This window comes from Gracilinanus agilis, chromosome 6, assembly GCF_016433145.1.
Source record: "Gracilinanus agilis isolate LMUSP501 chromosome 6, AgileGrace, whole genome shotgun sequence".
Classification (NCBI taxonomy): Eukaryota; Metazoa; Chordata; class Mammalia; order Didelphimorphia; family Didelphidae; genus Gracilinanus; species Gracilinanus agilis.
This window is the reverse complement of record NC_058135.1, coordinates 54,937,921-54,962,592: the sequence shown is the minus strand read 5'-3', so window position 1 is coordinate 54,962,592 and position 24,672 is coordinate 54,937,921. Positions and strand designations below refer to the sequence as shown.

Sequence of the window (24,672 nt, the reverse complement as noted above, 5' to 3'; positions counted from 1 at the left end):
AGCTATCATTTATTATTATTATTATTATTATCATTAGCAAAGATAGGAGATGAACTCAGGTTTTCTGTTGCTAATTCCAGTTCTGCCTTTCCGTTACTCTGACCAAGTGAAATAATATTTGTAAAATACTGTGGAAATGAGGTGACAACATCTCATGATAAATCTCTGTAAATGCCATTTTGGTTTTCAAATGAAGTTGTCAGGTTTTTATCTTTGTTTTGAGCCCTGAATGCCACCTGCCCTTTTTAAGGCTATATTCTGTTCAGTTGCTGATGAATCCTCCCCTTTTCATGAGCCAGGGGAAATACTAAAAGCTGTCCCATTTAACAGCTGTCAAGACCAGTAGACTGGTGGCACCATTTTTTCTGCTCGCTATTTTGCAACCTTGTCGGTAGCACCATGTTACAAAGTTAAGGGACTTGGTTTTCACTGGCCTTTTTTAGCTAAAGCAAAAACTTTTTTCAGCATCCATAACCATAAAGAATAGCTTTGTTGTAGGGCAGGGTTGAGGTTAATGCACTGGAAAGTTAGTGGACTTAGTACTTCAAAATATAAATATTAAATTCCTGTTGTTTCCAGTTGAATAGAGCGTTGCCTCAAGTTAGGCAGAGGAATTTTACTTGATTACCTTGTATGGACACATGAGGAAGGTACACTTTAGCTCCCTCTTTTCCCTTAAAAGCATGGCACAAAATTTCTCTACCTTGGTGTTTGAGTTCATCTTTTTGTTAAAAAAAAAAAAAAAAAAAAAAAAAAGGAAAGTAATATAAAGTATTAGAAAAACACTGGAATTGGAATCAGAATATCTGTCCAAGTTTAATATTTATTAGCTGTGTGACATTCGGAAAGATATGTGAAGCCTCTGAATCTCATTTCTTTCATCTGTAAAATGGGGATATGCAAAAGAAAGAAAAAGAAAAAAGGAAAAAAAAAAGAAATCGTGATGTAGTAGGAAAAACACATTTGAAGTCATATATAACCTGAGCTTCAGTCAGGGTTTTGCTGCTTATTACTTTTTAGTCTTAGGCAAGACATTTCCCTTTTCCAAAACCCCATTTCCTTATCTGTGAAGTTAAGGAGGTTTGAAGGAGACGATCTCTACGTCCCCTTATAACTCCTAATTTATGGCTTAGGACTTGAGCAGATTTTTTCTTTTGACTGAATATTGTAATGAGATTTGACCCATGTGTCCAACCATGAAAGTTATTAGCTCCATTGTTGCCTCAAAATTCCAAAAACGGTAAATGAGTAAAGACTTGATTGTGCAGCCATGAGAAAGTGTGCTTGAGTGGGCCAGGATTCCCTGACTTACTGAAGAAGGTCCGGCCACATCTAAACTAGGGAAGTGACTTTGAAAAATTGCCCAGGAGCTTCTCAAAAACCTACAAAGGTTACTGATTTGCTAAGCATTCACCCCAAGGACCCTTCTGCTGGGTGATGAACCCATGTCTTTTTACACATATCCTGTGGGCCTTCTGAGTCCTCAGATATTCTCTTGATTTATATGCTGTTTTCCCTCCCTACATTATTTTTTTTTTAACCCTTAACTTCTGTATATTGGCTCGCAGGTGAAAGAGTGGTAAGGGTGGGCAATGGGGGTCAAGTGACTTGCCCAGGATCACACAGCTGGGAAGTGTCGGAGGCCGGACTTGAAACTAGGACCTCCTGTCTCTAGGCCTGACTCTCAATCCACTGAGCTACCCAGCTGCCCCTCCCTCCCTACATTCTGAAAAGAAAATGTATTCCTTTCACCCTCATTGCTTCTATAACAAGGATAATTTAAGTTAGGTTTAGAATATTGCTATTTTTAATAAGAATAATATTGATATGATTAATATTAAGGATGTTGCTACCAATAGTATTAATTAGATCATTATGAATAATTATAGTGATTTCAGGATAACTTTGTTATTTATGATAATTTATCATTTTCATTAATAAAAATGTTTAACAATACCATTTATTTAGTAATTTAAAGTTTGCACAGTGCTTCACAGTGCAAATGTTAACATTATTATTAATATGACAGATATATTAACTCATTTGATCCTCACAACAACCCTGGGATAGGTAGGTTCTCTTTTTTTTTTTTCAAATTTTAATAACAAATTTCCACATAAGTTTTCTGAAGTTTTGTAATCCAAATTGTTTCCCTCTCTTCTTCCCTCCCCTATCCCGGAATTGACAAGCAATTCAATCTGGGTTATACATGTATTATCATACAAAACAGATTTCTATATTAGTCATTTTTGTAACTGTATAGGTTCTCTTATTACCATCATTTTGTAGATGAGAAAACTGAGGCACAAGAAAGGTAATTAAGTGAATTGCCCAGGGTCAGCCAGCTAGACTGACTGAGGCAGAGTTCAGACTAAGGTCTTCCTGATTCTAAGTCCTGCATTCTGTTCATTGGGATACCTGTGCCTACTGTGTGCAGTGCTCTGTGCCACCCACCTCAGAAAACAGAAATTTTAGCTAAAAGGTGATGCCTGCCCTCATGTCTCTTATAGTCAGAGAAGAGAAACATGTACATCTGTGAATAAATTTCATAGAAGATAATATATAAGGAGTCTCAAGATTGTGGTGGATTTAAAAGCCCAAAGGAGAGTCTTTCATCTCAATATAGATTTCTAGAACTGTAAAAGAAGTAAAAAAAGAAAGAAAAACACCAAAACTATCAAAGATCCTCAAAAGAAATATTTAAATAGTTTAAAGAAATGAACATATTAAAGAACCTCAAGATTATGGAGGGGGGAAACACACCAGCACAGGCCATCTCCATTCGATCCAGAACAATCACCAGAATAGAGAAACTAAAAGACCCTGGAAACCACCTGAGTGAGCAGCCACTTACTCTCATTGGTAGGAAACATGGCGGCCAAGAGCAAGACTAGATTAGAAAATGGATTAATGTATTTGACTGTGAGTGGTAGAACTTTATTAAAAGGCAAGAAGCAATGGAGAGGAGCAGCTAGATGACTCAGTAGATAGAGGGCCAGGCCTGGAGTTGAGAGGACCTGGGTTCAAATCTGGCCTCAGATACTTCCTAGTTGTGTGATCTTGGGCAAATCATTTGACCTAGCCTTTACTGCTCTTCTGACCTGGAACCAATACTTAATATAGATTCTAAGAAAAAAGGTAAGAGTTTTTTTAAAGAAGAAGAAGCAGCAAGCAATGAAGAAATAAATTTTTATAAAGCTCTTTAATCATAGGAAAAAATATTCTAAATCACTATTAATTAGAGAAGTTCAAATTAAAACAACTCTCAGGTACAACCTTAGACTGACTAATAGAACAAAAAAGGAAACGTGGGACACTAATGCATTGCTGGTAAAGCTGTAAACTGATCTAACCATTCTGTAGAATAATTTTGTAATGTAAAATTTGCCACACCTGAACTACATTCCCAGCATCCTTTTAAGTATGTCTTCATTTGACGTACAGGGGCTTGGGAGATAAATTTGGCTGAGACCCACCCTAAGGGGCTCTTTTTGGGCTTTGCTTTGGTTAAAGTGTGGGTCTCTGGCTCTGTGCTCTGCTCACTTGACTAAAGGAATCCTTTTCCCTCTCACCCTATATGTCAAATGAGGATGTACTTAAAAAGATGGGCACACCCATTGCCCAATTTTTTTTTACCCTGGTCATATTTTTATTTTAATAAAGAAATTTTTGATGCTTTTTGGATTGGATACAGGGAAGAAACAGCCAAAACTCCCTTCTCTATTCCTGTCACAGCACAATCATCTCTGGGTATTTATTTCCTTCTGACTCACACCAATGAGTCCTTCTTTGAAAAAAAAAAACAGCTAAGAAAGCCAGCCAATGCAGTGAATACATTGGCTGGTGTGTTCAGCATTTCCTACCAACTCCTCCAAGGAAAGAGAAGTGTGTTTCATCATTCAGTTAATGAACAAGCATTCATTAAGCACCTGCTGTCTGTTCTTCAAGATCAAGATTCCTCATTACAAAACACTTAAGTTCCATTTCCCTTTAGTGAGTCCCATGTTGGCATTGGTGTAGTCTGTGTATTGTCTTCCCGATTCCCTTTGCATGCCTGCATAAGAATCCTTCCGTTTTTTTCTGAGTTCTTCATATGCACCATTTCTTATGGCATAACAGATTTCCATTACTGTCATTTGCCACAAAATGGTCAGCCATTTGTCAGTCAATGGTCACCCACTTTATTTTCTGGTTTTTTGCAACTACGAAAGATGCTACTTGAATACTTTGGTAAGCACAGGACTCTCTCCTCAATGTTTTCAGTCACTTGCACTCAGCAGTGAGATCAAGTAGGTACAATCTAGTGACCTTTCTGTCATAATTCCAAATTGTTTTCCAGAATGGTGGGACCCATTGAAAGCTCTGCCCCTAGATTCATAATGCCTTTTCATTGCCTCTCCAACACTGCCTTTATTGACTTTGCCAGTTTGTTGAGTGTCTCATGAAACCTCACAGTTGTTTTAATGTGCATTTCTCTTATTATTAATAATAGATAACATTTATGTTAGCCATTTCCTTCTCCAGCTCATTTTACATGTGAAGAAACTGAGGCAAACAGAGTGAAGTGACTTGCCCAGGGTCACATAGCTAGTAAGTGTCTGAGGCTAGATTTGAACTCGGGGAGATGAGTTTTTCTGATTCTTCCCAGGGTTCTATCCACTGTGTTGCCTAACTACCTCATGATCTGGAATATTTTTTCATATGTTTATTATTCTATTGAAGACTTCATATCCTATAGCCACTCTCACATTTGTGAAAATGTTGCTTCATCTTTCTCTATCCAGGAATCTTTATTTTTCCCTCTTGATCTGATGGGCATATATGTTGTTGTGAGTGCTTAGGGCTGGAGGCGAGGCCAGGGCCTGTAGCTTGGCTTGTAGCAGAATTACCATCCCAGGTCTCTCCATTTATTTTATTTTCATTTCCTATACAGAAATCGACATTGAGCGTTGTGTCCGTGAATCAATCAATTTGTTTTGCTGGACCCCTAAAAGTGCAACTTACAGACAACACGCCCAGCCCCCCAAACAAGCCACTGACACCAATGGAGTGAGGAATTCAGCACCTTATTTTTCAATCGATTCTCAGGATGCTCCCAAGACAGACCTGGTATGTCTCTGTGTCTCTGTTTGATCAGCCCTAAGGATGATGGGTAGTAAGACCAAAGTCATCTCATCGCACATACAATTTGTTGCCATCCTCATTTGTGCACTACAACAGAAACGGGTTTTGCCAAGTACTTGGAGTCATTTGTTTATATGATGAAGTCAGTGGCCCGTTATTTTCTGGCTGTTTCAGCTGAGCATTTTTTTTCCAGTTAGAGCTGGAATGGGCTTCCATAGTCTAGTCTGACACTCTCATTTTATACTTGAGGAAACTGAGGTCTCTTTGGTAAAATGACTTGCCCACGTCACAATGAGTAGAAAGCAGATGCAAGTTTTGAACTTGGGTTCTTTGACTCCATGCTTTTGATAAATTCACTTTATGTTAGCTTACTCACCTGTGAAATAATTTTAGAAGAGTGAATGACCCCAAGGAGTATTTGGGAATATATGCAAACTAGAAATGTGTACTTCTTTATTGCTGCTTGACAAGTAAGCCAAAGTTTTAGAAAGCAGTGAAAGTGGGGGTGGTTGGCCTAGAGACAGGATGTCCTGGGTTCAAATCTGGCCTCACACACTTCCTAGCTGTGTGACCCTAGACAAGTCACTTAATCCTCATTGCCTAACCCTTACCTCTCTTCTGCTTTAGAATCAATATTTAGTGTCAGTTCTGAGACATAAGGTAAGGGCTTTAAGAACAAACAACTCTAGTGATGCATTTTTTCTCATTCTCCTTTCACATATGTTGAAGACATTTGTGATTTTTTTATAGTGTGTACATACACTCACAAATAACTTCATGCATACATCTTTTTATCTACACATATCTTTATAATCACTATTCCACCTCCTCCTCTCTCCTTGGTTCCTTCACTTCTTCCCATTCACAAATAGTGGCTCCATCTATCTTAAATACCCTTCCACCCCCAACAAAGCACCACATGAACATTACCTTGATTTCGTTCAACAAACATAATCCCTTCCCTTGGAACAAGATTCTTAACCCATGGGTCCAAAGACTCCAAAAGGAATATGTGGGTACATTTCTGAGGTTCTCTGAACTTGGTTAAGGGGGGAAATTACTTCTGTATTTTTACTAACTTTCCCTGGGCCTGCCTGGTTAAGCATATCTATTTAGTGTTATACCTCTGAAAACATCATTCTGAAAAAGAGCCCATGGGCATCAGAAGGTTACCAAAAAAAATTCTAGATTCCAAAATGAACAATATTCTTCTGAACTTATTTGCGATAACATGGCCTAATATAGGCTAGTGATGCCAAATCAAAATATGGGCTACTGAATAAATATTTATAAACATATTTGCATTGAGATTTTTTGTTTGGGAAGTTTGGATTGCTTTCTTCAAGTGAGTTAATGTTAGGATGTTATCATCTCTCTTGAGCTTGGGGAAATAATTGCTTAAGCAAATGGGTAGTTGTTTGGGAGAAGGAGGCGAATGTGACTTATGCTTTGATAACGTAGAATGTAGGAATGATGGAAATCTGTGAAAGCTTGGAAAAGCAAATTTATTAAACTTGAGAAAAACTCCATTACACAGTCAAACATAGTATATTCTTATTGCAGATCCTATGACAAATAGAAAATGGCCACAGGAGATAACAAGATTACCATATTGATAACATCTCACATTTATATGGTACTTTGCAGTCTACAAATCTCTTTCCTCACAAATCGTGCAAGGAAGGCAGTGCAGTTGTTGTTATCCTCATTTTCTAGATGAGACGAAGGTGGCTTTGAGAGGTTAAGTGATTACAATCACTTATATTCTGTAGTATATTGAGTTGGACTGAATTCCGTAGCCCCTCGCAGAAAGAAATTCAGCTTGTTTTGAAATGTGGTTTGCAGATTATAGCTCTCACACTGACATCCCAAGTTATTGATGTTTTATAGTTTAATATTTTTAAATTGCAAAGAGCTTTGTGAGAATAAATGATCTCTAAAGGCCACTTCCCTCTCTAAATCTACAATCCTATGAAGACCCTGTATTTCCAGATAATTTATAATTGTAATCACATGTGCCATGGAAGTAGGTTCCTTGTTATTCTTGGGTTCCTCCTCAGCATTGCAGGGTTTTGCTGCTTTTGTTTTTTGGCTTGTTGAGATTCCAGTGTCAGTGGTAGAGGGTATCCATTCCAGAAAAGAGGGCCTCCCAACTTCTATTCTTTCTAATCTGTTGGCTCCTAATCAGAGCCTCAGAATTTGGGGGCCAGAAGGGCCTTTTTGAGGCCATCTAGTGTTGCCCCCCCCTCCCCATCCCAATACATCGTTTAGACTTGGATTTCAAATGACCTTTACTTTTTTGTTTCAGTGCTATTTTGATCCCAAAATTCTTAAAGAATGTTCCAGTAGAATTATTTCATCTGGTGCCAAGGCCTCTCTCATCCACTCTGCCTTAAACAGTGCAGTGCTTTGCACATAGACACTCAAAGCTTAGAAAAGGGATTTGTGTGCCTTAGGCATCTGAAAATCGTATCCCTTTTGTTTTCCTCTCCACTGCTGGCTGTGAAGCTATATTTATGACATGTGTGATGTGACTTTTAACAAAATGAATAGCCATATGGAATTTTCTGGCATTAAAGCATTCATTTATAAAAGCAATTTTGAAAGATACACCCTGAGTGGCTGCTTACCTTTCCTCTACAACCTCGTCTCTGCTCTGGGCTCAATATGTAGTTATTGAGTTGAACTTAGCCACAATCAGAATTAGAGGACTGGAAGTACAATTTACCCTTTAAGGAAAAATACAAGAAGAGGAATATCATTTCATGAACGAAACAAAAAAAACTCTATTATCTATGAAAAGAGGCACATGGGGCGGACCCGCTGCGATGAATTTACAGGAGGACATAGACAAGAGTCGCCCCACCACGTGGGAAAGCATGTGGGATCGTAGTCAGCTTTTGTAGAGGGAATACCGACACTGAAGAGATCACTGGCTTGTTAGAGTTTGGGAGTTCAATTTTGTCTCCCATCTATAAATGTCTGACTAAGCAATGCATACATTTATGTCAGAGGTTCCCAAACTTTTCTGGCCTAGCACCCCCTGTCACATACTATCACCACCCCCTTATAGTTGTTATTCACCACCCCAAATGCACCTGTGGCCATCTCTGCTCCCCTGGATCGCTGCAGCACCCACCAGGGGGCGGTGGTGCCCACTTTTGGAATCACTGATATATGTGATAATTATCCTCGAGTAGTATACAAATTTGGGTAAGGCACTGTCCTAGGCACTGGAAGAATACAAAAGTCCTCAATGATATTTGACAATTCAGTTGGAAAATCCATTCTGAGCATGCAATTCTTGAAGTAAATGATAAATACTTTTTATTTCTGGCATAGGTAGCTATTTATTCTGGCTAATTTTTCATTCAGATTCGATTTAGTCAGAATGGTGGATAGAAACAGAAGCTTCAGTTGGCTACCTTGAAGGATATAGTTAGAACCATGCATTCTTTGTTTCCATTCAAATTCTATTAAGACTCAAGTCATAGAGAGTCAAGAAGACCCGAGGTCACATTTGAGCCCTAATACTTGCTAGCCATCTGACTCTGTGCAAACCTCTCTTTGCCTGTTTCCTCAGCTATGGGGATCACTGCTGTGAGGATCAAATGGGACACAACAAAAGGAAAAATGTTTATTTCCTCCATGTTAGTGATCATGAGCCAAGTGATCAATACAATCCTTTAGATAAGTAACTGCAATTATAATTTTAAAAGTTAGGCCCAATTATTAAATTTAACTGCGCATGGGATATCAATTATAATACTAGAATATCAGCCATAGTATTAGAAGGGATATAGTTGGTATATTAGAATGTTATCACAACTAAATATATTAAGAGCTTCTGTTGAGGGAATAAGCCCTTTAGGACCATGGGAAGCTGAAACCCCTGCAGAAGGAGCTGGGTTCTTTGGGAATGGAGAGCTGACAGCTGGCCTGAGGAGAGCATGCATCCAGTTGTTGGGTCTTTTGAAGATTTATGCCAATATGAGATTCCCCGGAGTATTATGGCCGAGAAAGGGACTTTGACCCAAGTAGCATGATAGTTAACCTTGTACTGCACTTGGGACTTCATGTCAAATGTTCCAAAGCCTTGGCCCCAAACACCGAACACCATCGCAGCTTTCTTGTACTGTCTGCTTTATTAATGACTTATTCTAGTTAACTGTAAAGGCCTATAAAACACCCTGTTAAACATCTATAGTGGGTCTTTGTCACAGGCGGGGCCAGGCGAGATCGCCAGCTTTAATTTCCACCGTTAAAGTTTGGATCTTCAGCTCAGAAGGATGGCCCAGATATTTCCTTTATTTCTAACAACAGTCATTGTAAAGTGCTTAGCACAAAGCCTGGCACATTTGGGGTGACTACAAACTAGTGATTTCACCTCTTGGGCCTTCTGTGATAAGATGAATAGCTTCCAACATTTCCCAGTTTCCATACAAGAGAGATTAATTTTCCCTAAGAAGCAGGAAAACTGTCCATGAAAACTGATGGGCCCCTCTCTCCCTAGACTCAGCGTCGTAGGCACCTGAAGGCATAAAAAATGCCTCCAGAAATCCCCACATGAAATAGAGGTATTGGTAAAGATTACGCAAGGCAAATCACCGAGTCCAGCCTGCTGACCGGAGATGTTTCCATGTGGAGACAAGGGAGACTCTGTCTATGGAAGCTAAGCACTTGCTGTAGATGTCAATGCTAAATAAGCCTCCTTTTGTTAGCTCTTCCTTTAGTCCCAAAATAGAGCCTACACGGATAGGCGCTAGTATCAGGCCCATCCTTAACCCTCTTTCAATTTGGCATCTGTCAAGTGAAGATGTAGATTGGTGACCTCCGGAGCCATCTATGGTCATCTCACGGCTGCTGAAATGCTACCGCCTGTCAGTGAGAGGGGGGGTCTTGAGTATAAGAAAACTCAAAATATAAGACAGGCCACATGGCAGAGTGGGAAGTGCTGGACTTGGAGGAAGGAAGACCTAGAATCTTCTCTCCATCTCTTACTACCTCTAGGACCCTGGGTAAATCACTTAATCTCTGAGCCTCCCTTTACTCCTCTGTAGAATGGAGAAATAGAGAGACCGGATTTTACTGCTCTCTTGGATCTCTCATAGCTCTAACCTGATCATCCAATGAATTTTCTCAAGTACTGTAAGGCTTTTATTTTGTGACAGAGATTACACATGTGGGCATGGCTTCTCAACATTTAGCTTGCGGTCTTGTCTTTTTTCTTGGTTCTCTCCGGTGTACAAGCCCTGCATGTACAACAGCCTTGTGGGTCCCTCGGTACTTAAGCCTTTTTGATTATTTGGCGTTGCAACAATAGTTTGAAGAAAACAGATCCTAGAACCCTCTTAAAAAACAAAAAGTCAGCCAGCACATTTAAAGCAGAATGAGAAACCAGATAAAAGACACACATTTGTTTACTGTAATTGTTCACCTAATTGTTGCAGATGAGTTGGAAAGAGAAGCGTCAGTTGGCTATCTTGGGGCATGTAATTAGAGCCATGCTTTCTTTGTATTTCTGTCCAAATGCCATTAAGATCCAAAATATTTTATTTTTAATTTCTGAATTTTGAAGCAATTAAAATGGGCCTAATTTCAATTCTAGGTGAAAGTTTAAAAAAAACAGTCTGGATAGAGAAATGAGTTGCATCCTACACTAAAAAGGTCAAGGAGAATGGGGATTTGTCCTAAGAAAATAAATTCCTTTTCCTCCCCTAGTAAGCTTAACACAGAGATGTTACAGCATTACAGTCCATTCCTCCCCAACACCATCTCCACAGCCCTGCCCCAAGAGGAAGTCAGAACATCTCAGTAAGCTACCAAGCTTTATATTCCAAGGAACCAAAGGGTGGAGGACATTCAAAGGACTTGGCTTTATTGATTAGAGCAGTGTTTTTGTTCAGCCTTCTAAGGCCAGAGTTGATGCAGGAGTGACAGAAATTCTTAAGAAGGATTTTTAAGACATAGATTAAGAATGGTAAGCACTGCCAGAAAGGTTCCTTTAAAACATCTGAACAACAACAAAAACAAAAAAATCACCCAGTGGAAAAATACTGTAGTGCTATTACATGGTGTGTTTAATTCTAAGTCCTATAAAAACCTGTGAAATTGGCCCACACCATTCCAATAACAGTGATTGCACATGGCCTAAAAAGATTTTAATTACTTATTTGTGTGGTTTTCTTAATTATTTACTAAATTTATTTGCTTTTGTGGAACAAAACAATGGTGTCAATAATTCCTAAGTCAAGATGCCTTTGGCTTAAAAATGTTTTTGAATTTATATTTGAATTGGGTATATGCGATGTTCTGGAAATTGGCCTTTATGTTGATAAGATTTTGCTTTTATTTTACCTTTATTTTTGAAACTGTCCCTCTTCTCTCACCAATCCATGAACCTACATTTTCATCCTTTGTTTCCAAAGAAAATAGAAAATTATCCACTTTACTAAATCATAAATGTCTGATTTCTCATGCAAGCTATTATCTCTCATTCTAATATTGTACAAGGTTTGGCTTCTCTTAAATTTTTCCTGAAGCAGGGACATTTCTGCATATAAAACTAGAGAGGGAGTTGAAATGTCAACAAACCACATTCTTTAATAGAGTATTAACTCTTCCTAGACTGAAAGCATAAGGAATACATAATAATACTCTAGTACACGATATCTGCCCAGTGTAGGAGTGTGTAATGTTGAGCTGATTTCATTATGCAGTGTTTTACACTAGATCAAACACAGATAAAGAGCTTTGCGAGTTCATTCCTTGCAATAAATAGAAATATTACTATTCCCATTCTAGATTTCTTTTGCCTCCCTTCCTTCTTCCCTCTTCCTTCCCGGTGTTGACAAGCAATTCAGTCAGGGTTATATCTATATATCACACATTTTGTAAGGGAGTAATCTTATAAATCCCAACTCCTATACCCAAATAAATAAGTGATAAATCATATGTTTTCATCTGCATTTCTCCTCCAACAATTCTTTCTCTAGAGGTTCTTTCCATTCTAGAGATAGTGGGGCAGAGTAGAATCAAAAAGGCTTGAGTTTAAATACTCCCTCTGGCACATGGGATACTAGACATGTGATAAAATCATTTAGATTCTCAGTTGTTCAAGCCTTTTTCAGTTGTGTACAACTCCTCAAGACCCCATTTCTGGTTTTCTTGGCAAACAAGGCTTGAAAAAATAATTATATAATCATATATAATTAATATTTTTCATTGCGTTAATTATTATTATTAATTACATAATATATAATAAAAATATTAAATATGTATAACAATATAACATAATAAAAACACTGGAATAGTTCCTGATTTCCTTCTGTAGTTCTTTTGACAGATGAGGAAACCTAGGAGAACAGGGTGAAGTGACTTGTCCAGGATCATATAGCTGGTAGGGGCCTGAGGCTGGATTTGAACTTGGGGAGATGAGTCTCCATGATTCTAGGCACAGTGCACTGGGCACTGTGGTACCATCTAACTGTCCCTTTAAACTCCCAGTGCTCCCAAGCTGCTATCTCTGATGATAAGTTACACTAGTGCTGATCCAAATGGGTAGAGGTAGTCTCCGCACAAGGGGATTCGTTACAGCTATATAATCACAGGTATAGGCCAAAATTTAAAAAAAGAAAAAAAAAAGTGTGTATGGGGGTGGGTGAATAATGAAGAAACTCCCAAAGATTTTAAGGGACTTGCTCCCAGACAGAGATCAGAAATATCAGGGTCACCCAGTTAGCAAATATTAGTTCCAAAATGAACTCTAGACTCTTTGTGGTAGTCATTAAATCGACAAAATGATGCTGTTTGCCTGTGATTCCCAGCTTTTTGGGTTACACACCCCCCCCCCAGGATCAGTTTTCTCACCTGTAAAAGGGAGACAATAATTGCATTCCCTTCTTGGCATACTTGTGAGGACCAAATGTGTAAAGCTGTTGTTATTATTACAGTTGGCCGTTATTTTCTTCTTGAATTGTGTACGAAAATAACGTGGGGGAGGTCCGGAAGAGTCATCAATTATTCTTACATCTTCCTTTGTTTCCAGAACTAATTGTTAGAGGGCTTTTGAAGTAACCTTTTGATGTGTGATGTGTTGACACATGGAAGTACTTCATGCTAGAATTCATGAGTGAATGGGTGTACTAAGGAGCCTGCATGCACAAAGGGAAGCCTGGAGATGGGAAACGGGTCACCAGGCAGGTGGGCCGCTCTAAGGCGCCCATCCTCTCTGCAGCCAGGACTGGGCCACCGAAACCCTGTCTAAGGGAGCACTGCCGGCGCCTGCAGCCTTCTGAGGGCTTAGAAACCACTGACTTTTGTGCTTTATTAACAGGAATAATTCGTTCAAATGGAAGCTTCCTTGTCCTCCCCAAGCGCTGCGCCCCATTGAAGCTGGCCTTCCCCATCCCAAACTGCAGCACCCGATCACTGGCGAGTAGGGACCCACCATCCCTCTCTAAGCAGGTCTAACAGATGTATCAGGAGGCCTAGGCGGGGTGTCCTTGAGAGCTCCTGCCAGCCTTAAAACGGCGATTCTGCGATTAGAAAGTGGGAGTTTCAGAGGCCCTCTCTCCGCGGATGCTTCTAGGGCCACGTCCACCTTGGTGATTTGTCCTGTGTGCGTGTACACATTTTGTGTCCCTGTGTGTATGTATGGATAAAATAAATACACACGTTTGTAAGGGCATGAGTGTGCACGTATATGTCCTCTTTTCCTTCTGTTCCTTGGGCCTCTAGAGAGAAAAAACACAACTCTGGTGAATTCCCAGCCATCGTTTTCTTTTTGAGCATCGCCAGGTTGGGAGCAAAGAGGCCGCTGCGTGGGCATTTGGGAGGCTACCAGTGTATCCGCGGTAAACCCTTCCGTTTCCGGTTTCTGTAGGTGCCCGCAGACCGCGCCCTCTAGCCCCCTCCCTTTCTCCCGTTTCCTTTTTCCTTCGAGGGCAGAGGCTGAAACTGGTAGTAGAGTCTGTGCTAGGCCTTTGTTTTACTTTTCAGTACTGCCATATTTGGAGGTGTACATCGACATGAAAGCACAGCCGGGCAGAGTGTTTTTATTTCTTCTGGCATCGATTCTTTTCCCCAGGCCCAGCTGTGTGCATTCTTACGGCGGACCTCTGCCTGTTCTGATAGAGGCTCAGGACTCTGAGGGAGCTCTTGGCCAAAGAGCTGGGATTAAAATAAAGGGATTAAAATAAATGCTCTGGCCATCAGAAGGTGGGCAGGGTGGGGAATTCTTAGAATTCTTCAAGCTAGGTGCCTGTCTGGGGCCTTACTGCCTACGAGGAATGGTCTACCTGGAGTAGGGATTGTCTGCCTATGTAGAATTAAATGCTGGATTTTTGTTTATATTTTGATTTCTTAACAGTAATAATAACTAGCATTTGTATAGTACTTTAAAGTTTACAAAGTACTGGGCAGATATCTGGGTTTATCTGCTCAACAAACCTGAGAGGGAAATGGTTTTATGATACCCATTGTACAAAGGAGGAAACTGAGGGAACCAGACATTCAAGTCCAAGGTCACACAGCTTAGTAAGGCTCTGAAGCTGGATCCAAACTGGCCTGGAGGTAACTGGGTGACTCTGTGGATTGAAAGCCAGGCCCAGGGAGGTCCCAGGTTCAAATTGGACCTCAGACACTTACTAGCTGTGTGACCCTGGGCAAGTCACTTTAACCCCCATTGCCTAGCCCTTATCTGTTCTTCTGCCTAGGAACTAATACATGGTATTGATTCTAAGAGGAATATATGGGGTTTAAAAAAACAAAAAACTCAACTCTGGTCTTCCTGTTTCCAGATCCAGAACTCTACTACCCAAGCCAGCTGCCACATCTTGGGGCTCACAAAGAACGTTCCCCTTTGGAACTAAGTTTGGATGAATGGCCTTGAGTTCATTAAAAATGATTGAACTTTTCTTGAGCATTCAGCAGCCTAATTTGATCTTTCCCAGTCCCTGTAGTTTGGGTTCACACATTTGTGTTACTCCCTGGACCTGTTATATATAGTCTTTCCTTTCTCCACCCCTTCCAAGAATCAGAGGGTCACATGCCTGTCATGGGGACACCGAGATGAAAATGAAACCAAAGACTTGGATTCCACCAAGGAAAAGGGCATGCGTGGGTTTGAATCTATACTAAACAGAGATGAGAAATAAAGAAAAAGGAGCACCGTTTCAGTAGGTGATAGGGAGCTCATTGCAGGCTGCCGCTGGTCACTGGCCCCCAAGATCATACCGTAGCTTCACTAGCTTCTCTTTGCACAGGGGTTTCTCTCACCCATGCTGTACTTTGGCAGAGAGCCCTTTGTCACGGAAGCCTCATTCCTTCTGCTCAGAGGACACCGAGCACCACTGTGACATTCTCTGAGGACCTTCTGTCCTGGACTCCATTGGGAAAGCTGGAGTCGTGGGAGGGCTGCTAACGGTCCAGGTGGAGTGCAGGGCCTTCTGCAACCTAGCAAGTTAAGGTGCATGTTCTAAACCTGAGCCCAAGCATCTTTCGTTTTATGGACGGCTACTTCAACCCTTTCTTATAAACAATACGGTAATAATAATAATAATACAGTACGGAACAATACAGTAAACGCAGTAGACATTGACTAAGCCTGGACTGGGTCCAGAGCACTGTCCTAAGCACGATGGAAGGTACAACATTTATTTAAAACTTGGTCCCTCTCTTCAAGAAATTCACTATATGGGGGCAGGGAGGTGGCACAGTGGATTGAGAGCCAGTCTCTGAGATGGGAAGGTTTGGGGTTCAAATCTGGCCCCAGATACTTCCTCACTATGTGATTCTGGTCAAGTCACTTAACCCCCATTGTCTCCCCCTTACTGCTCTTCTGCCTTAGATCCAATACTTAGTAGCAGTTCTAAGATGGAAGGTAAGGGTTCACTCTATTCTAATGGTGCTTTGTTCAGTGTTATTTCAATCTTCCATTTAGTAATTTTTTCTCCCTACTTATAGGATTTTAGTGATAAAAAATCACTAAAATGACTTTTCTTTGATAAGAGATTCTATCTATAGATAGAGAGGTAGGTAGATACATGGATGGTTAGGTGGATAGATGGATGGATAAATACAGAAAATATATGGATAACATATAACAGAGAGAGATGCTATACATAATATGTAGATTTATATATACATGTAAATATATTTTAAATTCTTACCTTTCACCTTAGAATTAATAATAAGTATTGGTTCCAGGCAGAAGAGCAGTAAGGGCTAGGCCAGTGATGGGCAAACTGCGGCCACCAGGGCTAGGCCAGTAATGGGAAAACTGTGGCCACCGGCCAGATGCCACCCCCTGAAATGTTCTATCCAACTGCGTGACTTTATTCCTAACGTCACGAATACAATGAGTAGGACATGATACAATGAAACTTTGAAAGAGTTGCCTTAGAAACTGACTGACAGATGAGCATTTCCTTTCCTTTAGCCCCCTCTTTAAACAGTTTGCCCATCACTGGGTTAGGCAATTGGAATTAAGTGACTTGCCCAGGGTCACCCAGCTAAGAAGTGTCTGAGGTCACATTTGAACCCAAGACCTCCCAACTCCAGGCCTGGCTCTCTATTCATTGAGCCACCCAATTGCCCCAAGACCATATTTTTCTACTCAACACCCTACCAACCTATATCTTCAAAATGTGCTAGATTTTCCCTAAGGAAATGCACCTTCAGGGTTTTAAAGTGAATGATTTTGGAAAGTACACCCTCTCTTGCAGGCCAGAGAGCTCTGAAGCTTTAGTCTAATAAATGTGTAGGGATAGGAGCTGCCCGTGTAAGTAAGCTGCGTACGTCCACCTGAGGCGACTAGGGGCAGTGCACGAGGGGTCATGGGACATATTTCTGGGATTTTGCCTACCTCTCTCCAAGTAAGTCTTTGATTCCTGCCTAGAAAGGGAGAGCAGAGGCCCCAAGACCAGCTACTCTCTTCTCCTCTGAGAAAAGTCGAGGCCTAGAACTGGAGTCAGAAAGGCCCGGATTTGAGTCCTGCCTCGTACTCTTTGTGTTCACAATTTCCTTTTGAGGTAATATGAAAAGAAAGAACAAGACTCCAACTTAGCAGGTGAAAGAACTGATGGGGGAGGGGGGAGGGAAGTGAGCCATTATTCTTCTGAACATCTCCCTGCCCGGCACACTTTCTATGGGCTAACAGACAAAAATGAAAAAGCACCACTAATAGGCTGCATTGAGACAATGCTTTAAGGTTGCCACACAGACTCAAAGCGATACTGAAGGCCTTTAAAACTGTCAAGCCTACCAGATCTTGTGCCATTTCCACCTTTAAGGATCCAAAATCACCTTCATGTCATGATGAGGTCACATTAAAAAGACTTTAGTGGAAGGATTTTCTTTTATATCTATGTTTAAGTACTTGGTTTATGAGATGTCTAACTCAAGTGGTATAGCTCAGCGGTATCAAATTCAAATAGAATCCCCAGTTCTGCCATGTTTTGACTTAAAAAAACCACAAATTAAGGGGGGCTCAGTGAATCAAGAGCCAGGCCTAGAAATGGAAGGTTCTGGGTTCAAATGTGACCTCAGACATGTCCTAAACTCTGGGCAAGTCATTTAACCCCCATTGCCTAGCCTTTACCACTCTTCTGCCTTGGAACCAGTACACAGTATTCATTCTAAGATGAAAGGAGAGGGTTTTAAAAAAGAAAAAATAAACCCTCACAAATTAACTTTACCTATATTCTATTGTATTCTATTGTATTTTTATTTATTTTTTTAAACATTTCCCAATGACATTTTAGTCTAGTCAAGAGTTTTACAAACCAGAGTTTGACACATATCTGATATAGCCAGTATTCAGGGGGAAACCAGAATTTTAGATTTTCTTAAAACCATTGAGCTGCTTATAATTTTCACCAAAGAGTCTATAATCAAAGGGTCAGCAAATTATAGCCCACATGCTAGCTGAGAGCTAAGAATGGTTTTAAAATTTTTAAATACAATGAAACTTTATTTTAAAATGTCAAAACCATTCTTGACTCTCAGAACTGTATAAAAACAGGAGCCAGATTTGGCCCATCCTCCTTTCATCAATGTGGATGTTACTTCTAATGATGCCTCTCCCAACCCATCCTCCATGTTTACCCATCATCTGCTGTTTCCAACCTTGTCTTCCCATGAGGTAACCACAAAAGTGCTGGGGGGGGGGGGGGCTTTCCTGGAATCGTCTTTATAGTCCATGGATACAAACTGAACCTTGGCTGCCTATCAGTTCTCCTTTGTTCTCTGTAAAAAACTGGCCCGTCTTTTTTTTTTCCCCAGTCAAACATTTCTTAGTGCTTCTCCCATGCAATTATTTGTCCATGTAAGCAGACTCTGAAGTCATGTGTGAGCTTCTGCGTACAGAGAAGGAGGCAGCTTGTGGACCTCTAAGAAGTGGAGTCCGATAGACACCCGAGTTCCCCCAAGTTCCCCTCACTTGGAGAGAACTTGGGAAGGAGAGGCCCTGCAAGCGGAGTCTGGGTTTGTCTGGTAGGAGCAAGAGTTTTCAGGAGGGCTGTGGGCTGGCATGTAGCTGGAGAGACACACAGAGAAAGGACTGGCCAGGCAGGCAGACCCGGATGCTCCAAAAGGCACCTGACACTGGGATGACCACTGAGATGGTGGCACTAAGGTGTCCTGCCATTCAAGCCCCGCGCGGAGGAGAAATGCTGGGAACAAACCCCAAGAGACGTACTAGGAGAAGATGGAAGGGTTTGATTTGCTCTTTCCCCTTCTTCTTGCATAGAGCAGGCATTTCTTCCAAGTTTTTTCTGTTCTTTATGGTTTTCAAAATCTGATTGTGTTTGTAGTCACTTAAAAGTTGCCTTACCTTTGATATAAAATAAGGACCAGTTATAACCACTCTGTGACATGTGTATTGGGGGCTTGAGTGGAGCGAGCTAGTGAACAGATGGTCATATCCATACAGGAAGAGACACAGAGTGATGTTCTGAATGGATTATTGGAGCGGGAGGGAAAGACTTCTTCTCTCATCTACTTTTGGGCTTGACCCATATGAAAAAGATCCTTCCAAGCTCTGTTTTGTTTTTAATTAATAACTCTTACAGCCTCTTTAAAAACAGAGAAAACTAAGCCACATGAGCCAGACCAACCATCTGCCCAAGGTTTCAGAAGTCAAGAGTGGACAGAACTAAGTCTCTGCCCCTTTTCTTTTTGTCCCTGGCGAGGGGCATAGTAAAGCATTAACTAGGAGAGGATCCTCTTCACCAGCAGACTCAGGTAGAATATAGGACAGCCAGGTGGCACAGAGGATAGAGTGCTAGGTCTGGAGTCAGGAAAACTTGAGTGCAAATTCATCATCAGATACTGTGTGATCCTAGGCAAATCATGAAACTCTTTTTGCCTTAGTTTACCCATCTGAAAAATGAGCTGGAAAAGGAAATGGCAAACCACCCCAGGATCTTTGCCAAGAAAACCCAAAATGGGGTCACCAAATTTCAGAAACAACTGAACAACTATAAAAACCTGCCCTTGTCCCAAAGGCGGCATGTTCCTAAAGAGGCCTAGAGGCACATTTGCCCCATAGGGCCACCCACTGTTTACATTTATATATGTTATAACATATATAAACTATATATGTTTATAATGTGTGGCATCCTGCTTACCCCCATTGTGTTTAGGATGTTCTTAAATTTTAGTTTCTCAAATCATAGTATTCTCTGACCCACAAACATTCATCATCCCTGGAAGAATACTACTGGTTAGGAGGCAGCTAGGTGGCTCAGTGGATTGAGAGCCATGCCTAGAAACAGGAAGAAGAACCTAGAAACTAGGTTCAAATGTGGCCTCAGACACTTCCTAAATGTATGTCCCTGGGCAAGTCACTTAGCCCCCATTGCCTAGCCCTTACTGTTCTTCTGCCTTAGAACCAATACATAGTATTGATTCTAAGATAGAAGGTAAGGGTTTAAAAAAAAAAATACTGCTGGTTCAAAAAAAAGAGGCCTTTGTTTCAGGGAGAAGCTTGGGACCATTAAAAGAACTTTGCCATTCCCTAAAGGCAATCCAGCCTGTTCCCCTGTTCTGGTTCTGTTACATTCTTGACCCAACTCATTGTCCATTTGTTCTTGGCAACACATTGTAAAGCCATTAACTTTCTCTAGGGGAATAGTCACAAATGACAAAAGATTAAATGGTCCCATGAGAAGGAAAGTGAATGTGTGTTTTAAAAATTCAAAAGAAAAACTTTAGCTTTTGAATTAAAAATGGTATAAAATACTCACCATGGAAAAATTCAAATTTCATTACTTGATAGAAAGATATATTTAGATACTTTTCCATATGAAAATTTCAAAAATCCCTTTTGCTGTAATTAATACGTAATACTAGCTGGTTTCCTTGAGTTTTCCCCCCTTTTAAAGTTTGTCCTCTAAGTGCTTTTATTGCCTACCCAAATATTTACACAGTGGAGATGCCAGCATGTTACAGGACTTTGGTTACCAGTAAAGTATGTAGAATTTGACCCTGGTTTAAGTCCATTTCTCCTAGAAGTAAAAACTAGTAAAAATGAAGTTGTGCTTTGAAAGACATCCATGTTGTTAGACTTCTTTCTTTCTATGAAAGCGTGACAACACTTTGTTGCTTGGCACTTTTTACCCTGAGGTTGCTCTAGCAAGGATTCGTTCTGAATCCTAGACTTATCACATATGTTGTTGTTCAGTTGTGTCTGAGTCTTCATGACCCGCCATTTGGGGCTTTCTTGACAATGATAGTGATTTGCCATTTCCTTCACCGGTTCATTTTACAAGTGAGGAAACTTGAGACAAACAAGGTTAAGGGACTTGCCCAGGGTCACAAAGATAAGTAAGCATTTATGGGCAGATTTGAACTTACAAAGATGTCTTCCAGATTGACTGAGCCATCTAGCTGCTTATGTGTGTAGATATATATATATATATATATTACAAATATATATATATCCTAGTATTTATGTTATATATTTATATTTGCTATGTTTACTAATTTTATTATATTTTATGTAAATTTACTATATTTACTAATAATTATTAAAATAATTCGATATTTGCTAATATTTTATATACATATAAAATATTAGTATTATACTATATAACCTCTTTACATCTCATGGCCTTTCTGTTTTGGAAATAGGAAGCAATTATTCCTTTGTGAATGTGCATCTAAAACATGTAGCTAATACAAACTAAAGCTATTTGGCCCAAGAATTCATGGAAATGTTTTCTTTTTAAAATAAGAGACCAGGTTTTGAGTGACTTGTAGACTCAGCCATAATTCTTCTTTTCCTTTCCAAACATTCAAAATATCCTTGATCCATCCCCTTCTCTCTCCTCTCCCAACCACTCTCATCATCTCTCCAATAAGCTATCATAATAGCCTTATAGTTGACTTCCTGCCTCACATCTCATCCCATTTCAATTTATCCTCCCCCAGATAGTAAAATGATTTTTCTATAGGATATATCTTACTCCACTCTACTCCTTCTCAATAAACCACCATAGCTCTCTGTCGAAGGTAAATCCCTTTCCTGACTTTGAAAGCTCTTTATGACCTGGTCCCCTTTTACCTTTCCAGCCTGATTTCACATCACTCCCTGTCTCTACAGTCAAACCAACCTGGCCCTCTTACTATTCACACAAAATACTCTGATCTCCATTCTCTATGCTTTTGCACAGGCTGTTCTCCATGCCAGAAACATACTCCTTCCTCTCAGAATCCTTATTTCCTTCAAAACTCAGATCAAGCATCATTTTCTGTAAGTCCTTAACTTGGGGTCTATAGACTTCAAAGGAGTCTGTGGATAGATTTCAGCAGGCCCGTGAACTTTTTTTAAATTATTTTTTAACATTTTATTTTGATATAACTGGGTTTCCTAATAATTCTACCTATTTTATCTAGTGAACTTGAAAATATTATTTTGAGAAGGAATCTAAGCTTCACCAGACTTCTACAGGAGTCCATGACACAAAAAAGTTAAGGATCTTTATTCTTCACTTCCTGATCCCCTCTTGCTTCTCCCCCTCAAAAAAAAAAAAAGTACTTTATATCTTTTCAGAATATATTATGTGTATACCTACCTTTATGTGTATATGTCTGCCTCCTAAGCATAATATAATCTCTTTGAGCTTGTAAAAGGGAAAAGGGGTTTTCGGTTGGATATATTAATATTAATATTTAAAGGTGTGTTCGCCAAGGAACTGAATAAATACCAATTCCTAAAATGATTTTTAATAATTTATTTACAAAATATAGGAGAGAGTGGAAGTAGAAAGATGAGAAGAAGGTAGAGTCAGAGATCTAACTTAACGAACCAGATTCGTATTCAAATCTGGGCTTTACTCCAGCAGGGCTCCAGAGGTCCAGCCAGAGAGCCTAAAAGTCAATTAGCAAGGGGTTTAGCCACTAGGGCTTCTCCCAATCAAAGGAGCCTCCCAGAGGCTTCCAAGGAAGTTAAGGCAGTCAGGCAGCCTTCTTCACTCACCATGTGTAGTTCTAAGGGAAAGATTTAAGAACAGTCTCACCAAGGTCTCAGGGTCCCAGCCAGAGTTCCTACAGGTCCAAGTCACAAACAAGAAGAGTGAAAAGGGCCAAGACCCAGAAGTTCTCTTAATTTATCCAGACCATTTCTTTCGGCACTTTCTGTGCCTTCCTCTTAGTTTACATGTCCAATCACAACAGACGCTTTTCTTAGGACTGCCTAGGGGGCAGTCAATCAATTCTGATTCATCACCCACTCTAGCACATGTGGGTCACAGACCTCCCAACTTGTGTATTAAGTGGGGATGTTCTCACCTTTGGTGATTAACTCTAAAATTGGGCAGGGCAGATTTAATTTCATTATCACAAACTCAAGGATTATTTCATCTTTTTCTTGGTATCTCTAGCACATAATATAGTGCCTTGCACATAGTAGGCACTCTTAATAAATGTCTATTGATTGGTTAATCCTTATTATGGCAAAGCATGTTGCTTTTCAAACAATATATGCTTTCCATTGTACCCTGGCAGCAAACCATGTACTGATAAAACCTCAATCAATTAGTAAACATTTATGAAATATGTCAGACAGCAGGACTTGAGGTAGGCCCTGTAATATTAGGATAAGAAATGATGTTAATAAGGAGGATACTGTGGTAATATACTTTGTTAGATATCCACAAAGTATTCACAGTTTCCCTCCTTAAGGCTTAGTGCACAAACTGGTCTGGAGATCTTTCTTACAAAAACTTATAACTTTTATTTATATGTATTAAAGTTTTAAGGATATATAAAAGGGTTCCTTAACACTAAAGAAACTAAATCACTCCACCCAACCAAGTTTCATTACATGATGAAGTCTTCGAGTCTCAGGAATTCACCTGAGCTGTAACTTATGTCTCTTTAACTCTTACTAACATCCCCAACTATCCATGCTAAGCTAACTAACTGCTTAATTATCTATTATTAAAGTGATCTCCAGACTCATAAATATAGTGAGCATAATTAATAGCTGAGCTCACTCCAGCTGAGTGCAACTCTAGAGGTTTCCCTCAGTCTAGGGTGAACATGGTCTTCTGGTCTTTCTCCTTTCACACAACAGTTTTCACAGCAGCAAGTCTAATACGTTCTTCTTCCTGATGTTGCTCTCAGTGAGGAAAGTGAAAAACCTTCAAGACGTTTTAGGAGTTCTCTTTCTTTCCTGTCACTAGCAGAGCTATGGTCAGAGAAAAAAGAGTAGAGCAGAGCAGATGATCCTCTCACAGCCAAGGATCAACCTACTGTCACCAGAACTCCTTCTGCCCTACTTTCTTCCAATTCCAAACTCATGCACAGAATTCCTTCTCCTGCCTCAGGGACAACTTTGAGATTCTTTACCTTATCCAAATTTTATCAGTATATATTTCTTATTTCATCTCTATAGCTCCCAGGAGACAAAGAAAAACTAAAGCTGCCCTCAGGAAATGTGTATTCTGGTGGGAGGAACATCATGTACACATTTAAAATAACTACAACACATATTTATGAAATATAATGGGATTTTTTTGAGGAGTATGGGAGGGAGAAAAGGAAGAAGCACTAACCATGGGGGGAAATCAGAAATCATTTAGCAGGTAGATGTAAGCTGAGTTCTGAAAGAAGCTAACAATTCTAAGAAGCAATGCCAGGGAGGAATGTGCTACATGCATAGGGTAGGCACCCTGTGGCAGGGCTGAGCAATGACAGATGGCGTGGTTGTATATGAGGAACTGCTAGAAGGGAAGTATATCTGGAAGCATATTATGGTAATAATATAGCAATGTAGCTGTAAGCAACAGAGGGATTTATCTCCTCTCCTAGAGGCAGTATGGGACCTCTGGAGATCTTTGAGCAGAGGAGGGGCATGGTCCAATTTATCCTTTGAGAACATTTCATTGGTAGCTGGCTAGAATACTAGAGAGAGAAAGGACCAGGCAATGGTGACATGGTTCAAGACTGGTCAGATAGATATCTCAGGGTCCAAATTGGAACTAATGAGACAGTCACAGTTTCCTTAATAGAGAAAGTGGGTTTACTTACTCATAGTTGAAG

The 24,672-nt window shown here is 40.1% G+C and overlaps 1 protein-coding gene across 1 annotated transcript in view; it reads left to right on the top strand.

Moving 5' to 3' along the window:
* TBCK (TBC1 domain containing kinase) overlaps positions 1 to 24,672 on the top strand; it is a 262,360-nt gene that overhangs the window by 190,759 nt on the left and 46,929 nt on the right. The window contains exon 23 of the mRNA XM_044681636.1: positions 4,934 to 5,109. Coding sequence (XP_044537571.1) covers positions 4,934 to 5,109 — 176 coding nt within the window. The remainder of the gene's footprint in view (positions 1 to 4,933; positions 5,110 to 24,672) is intronic.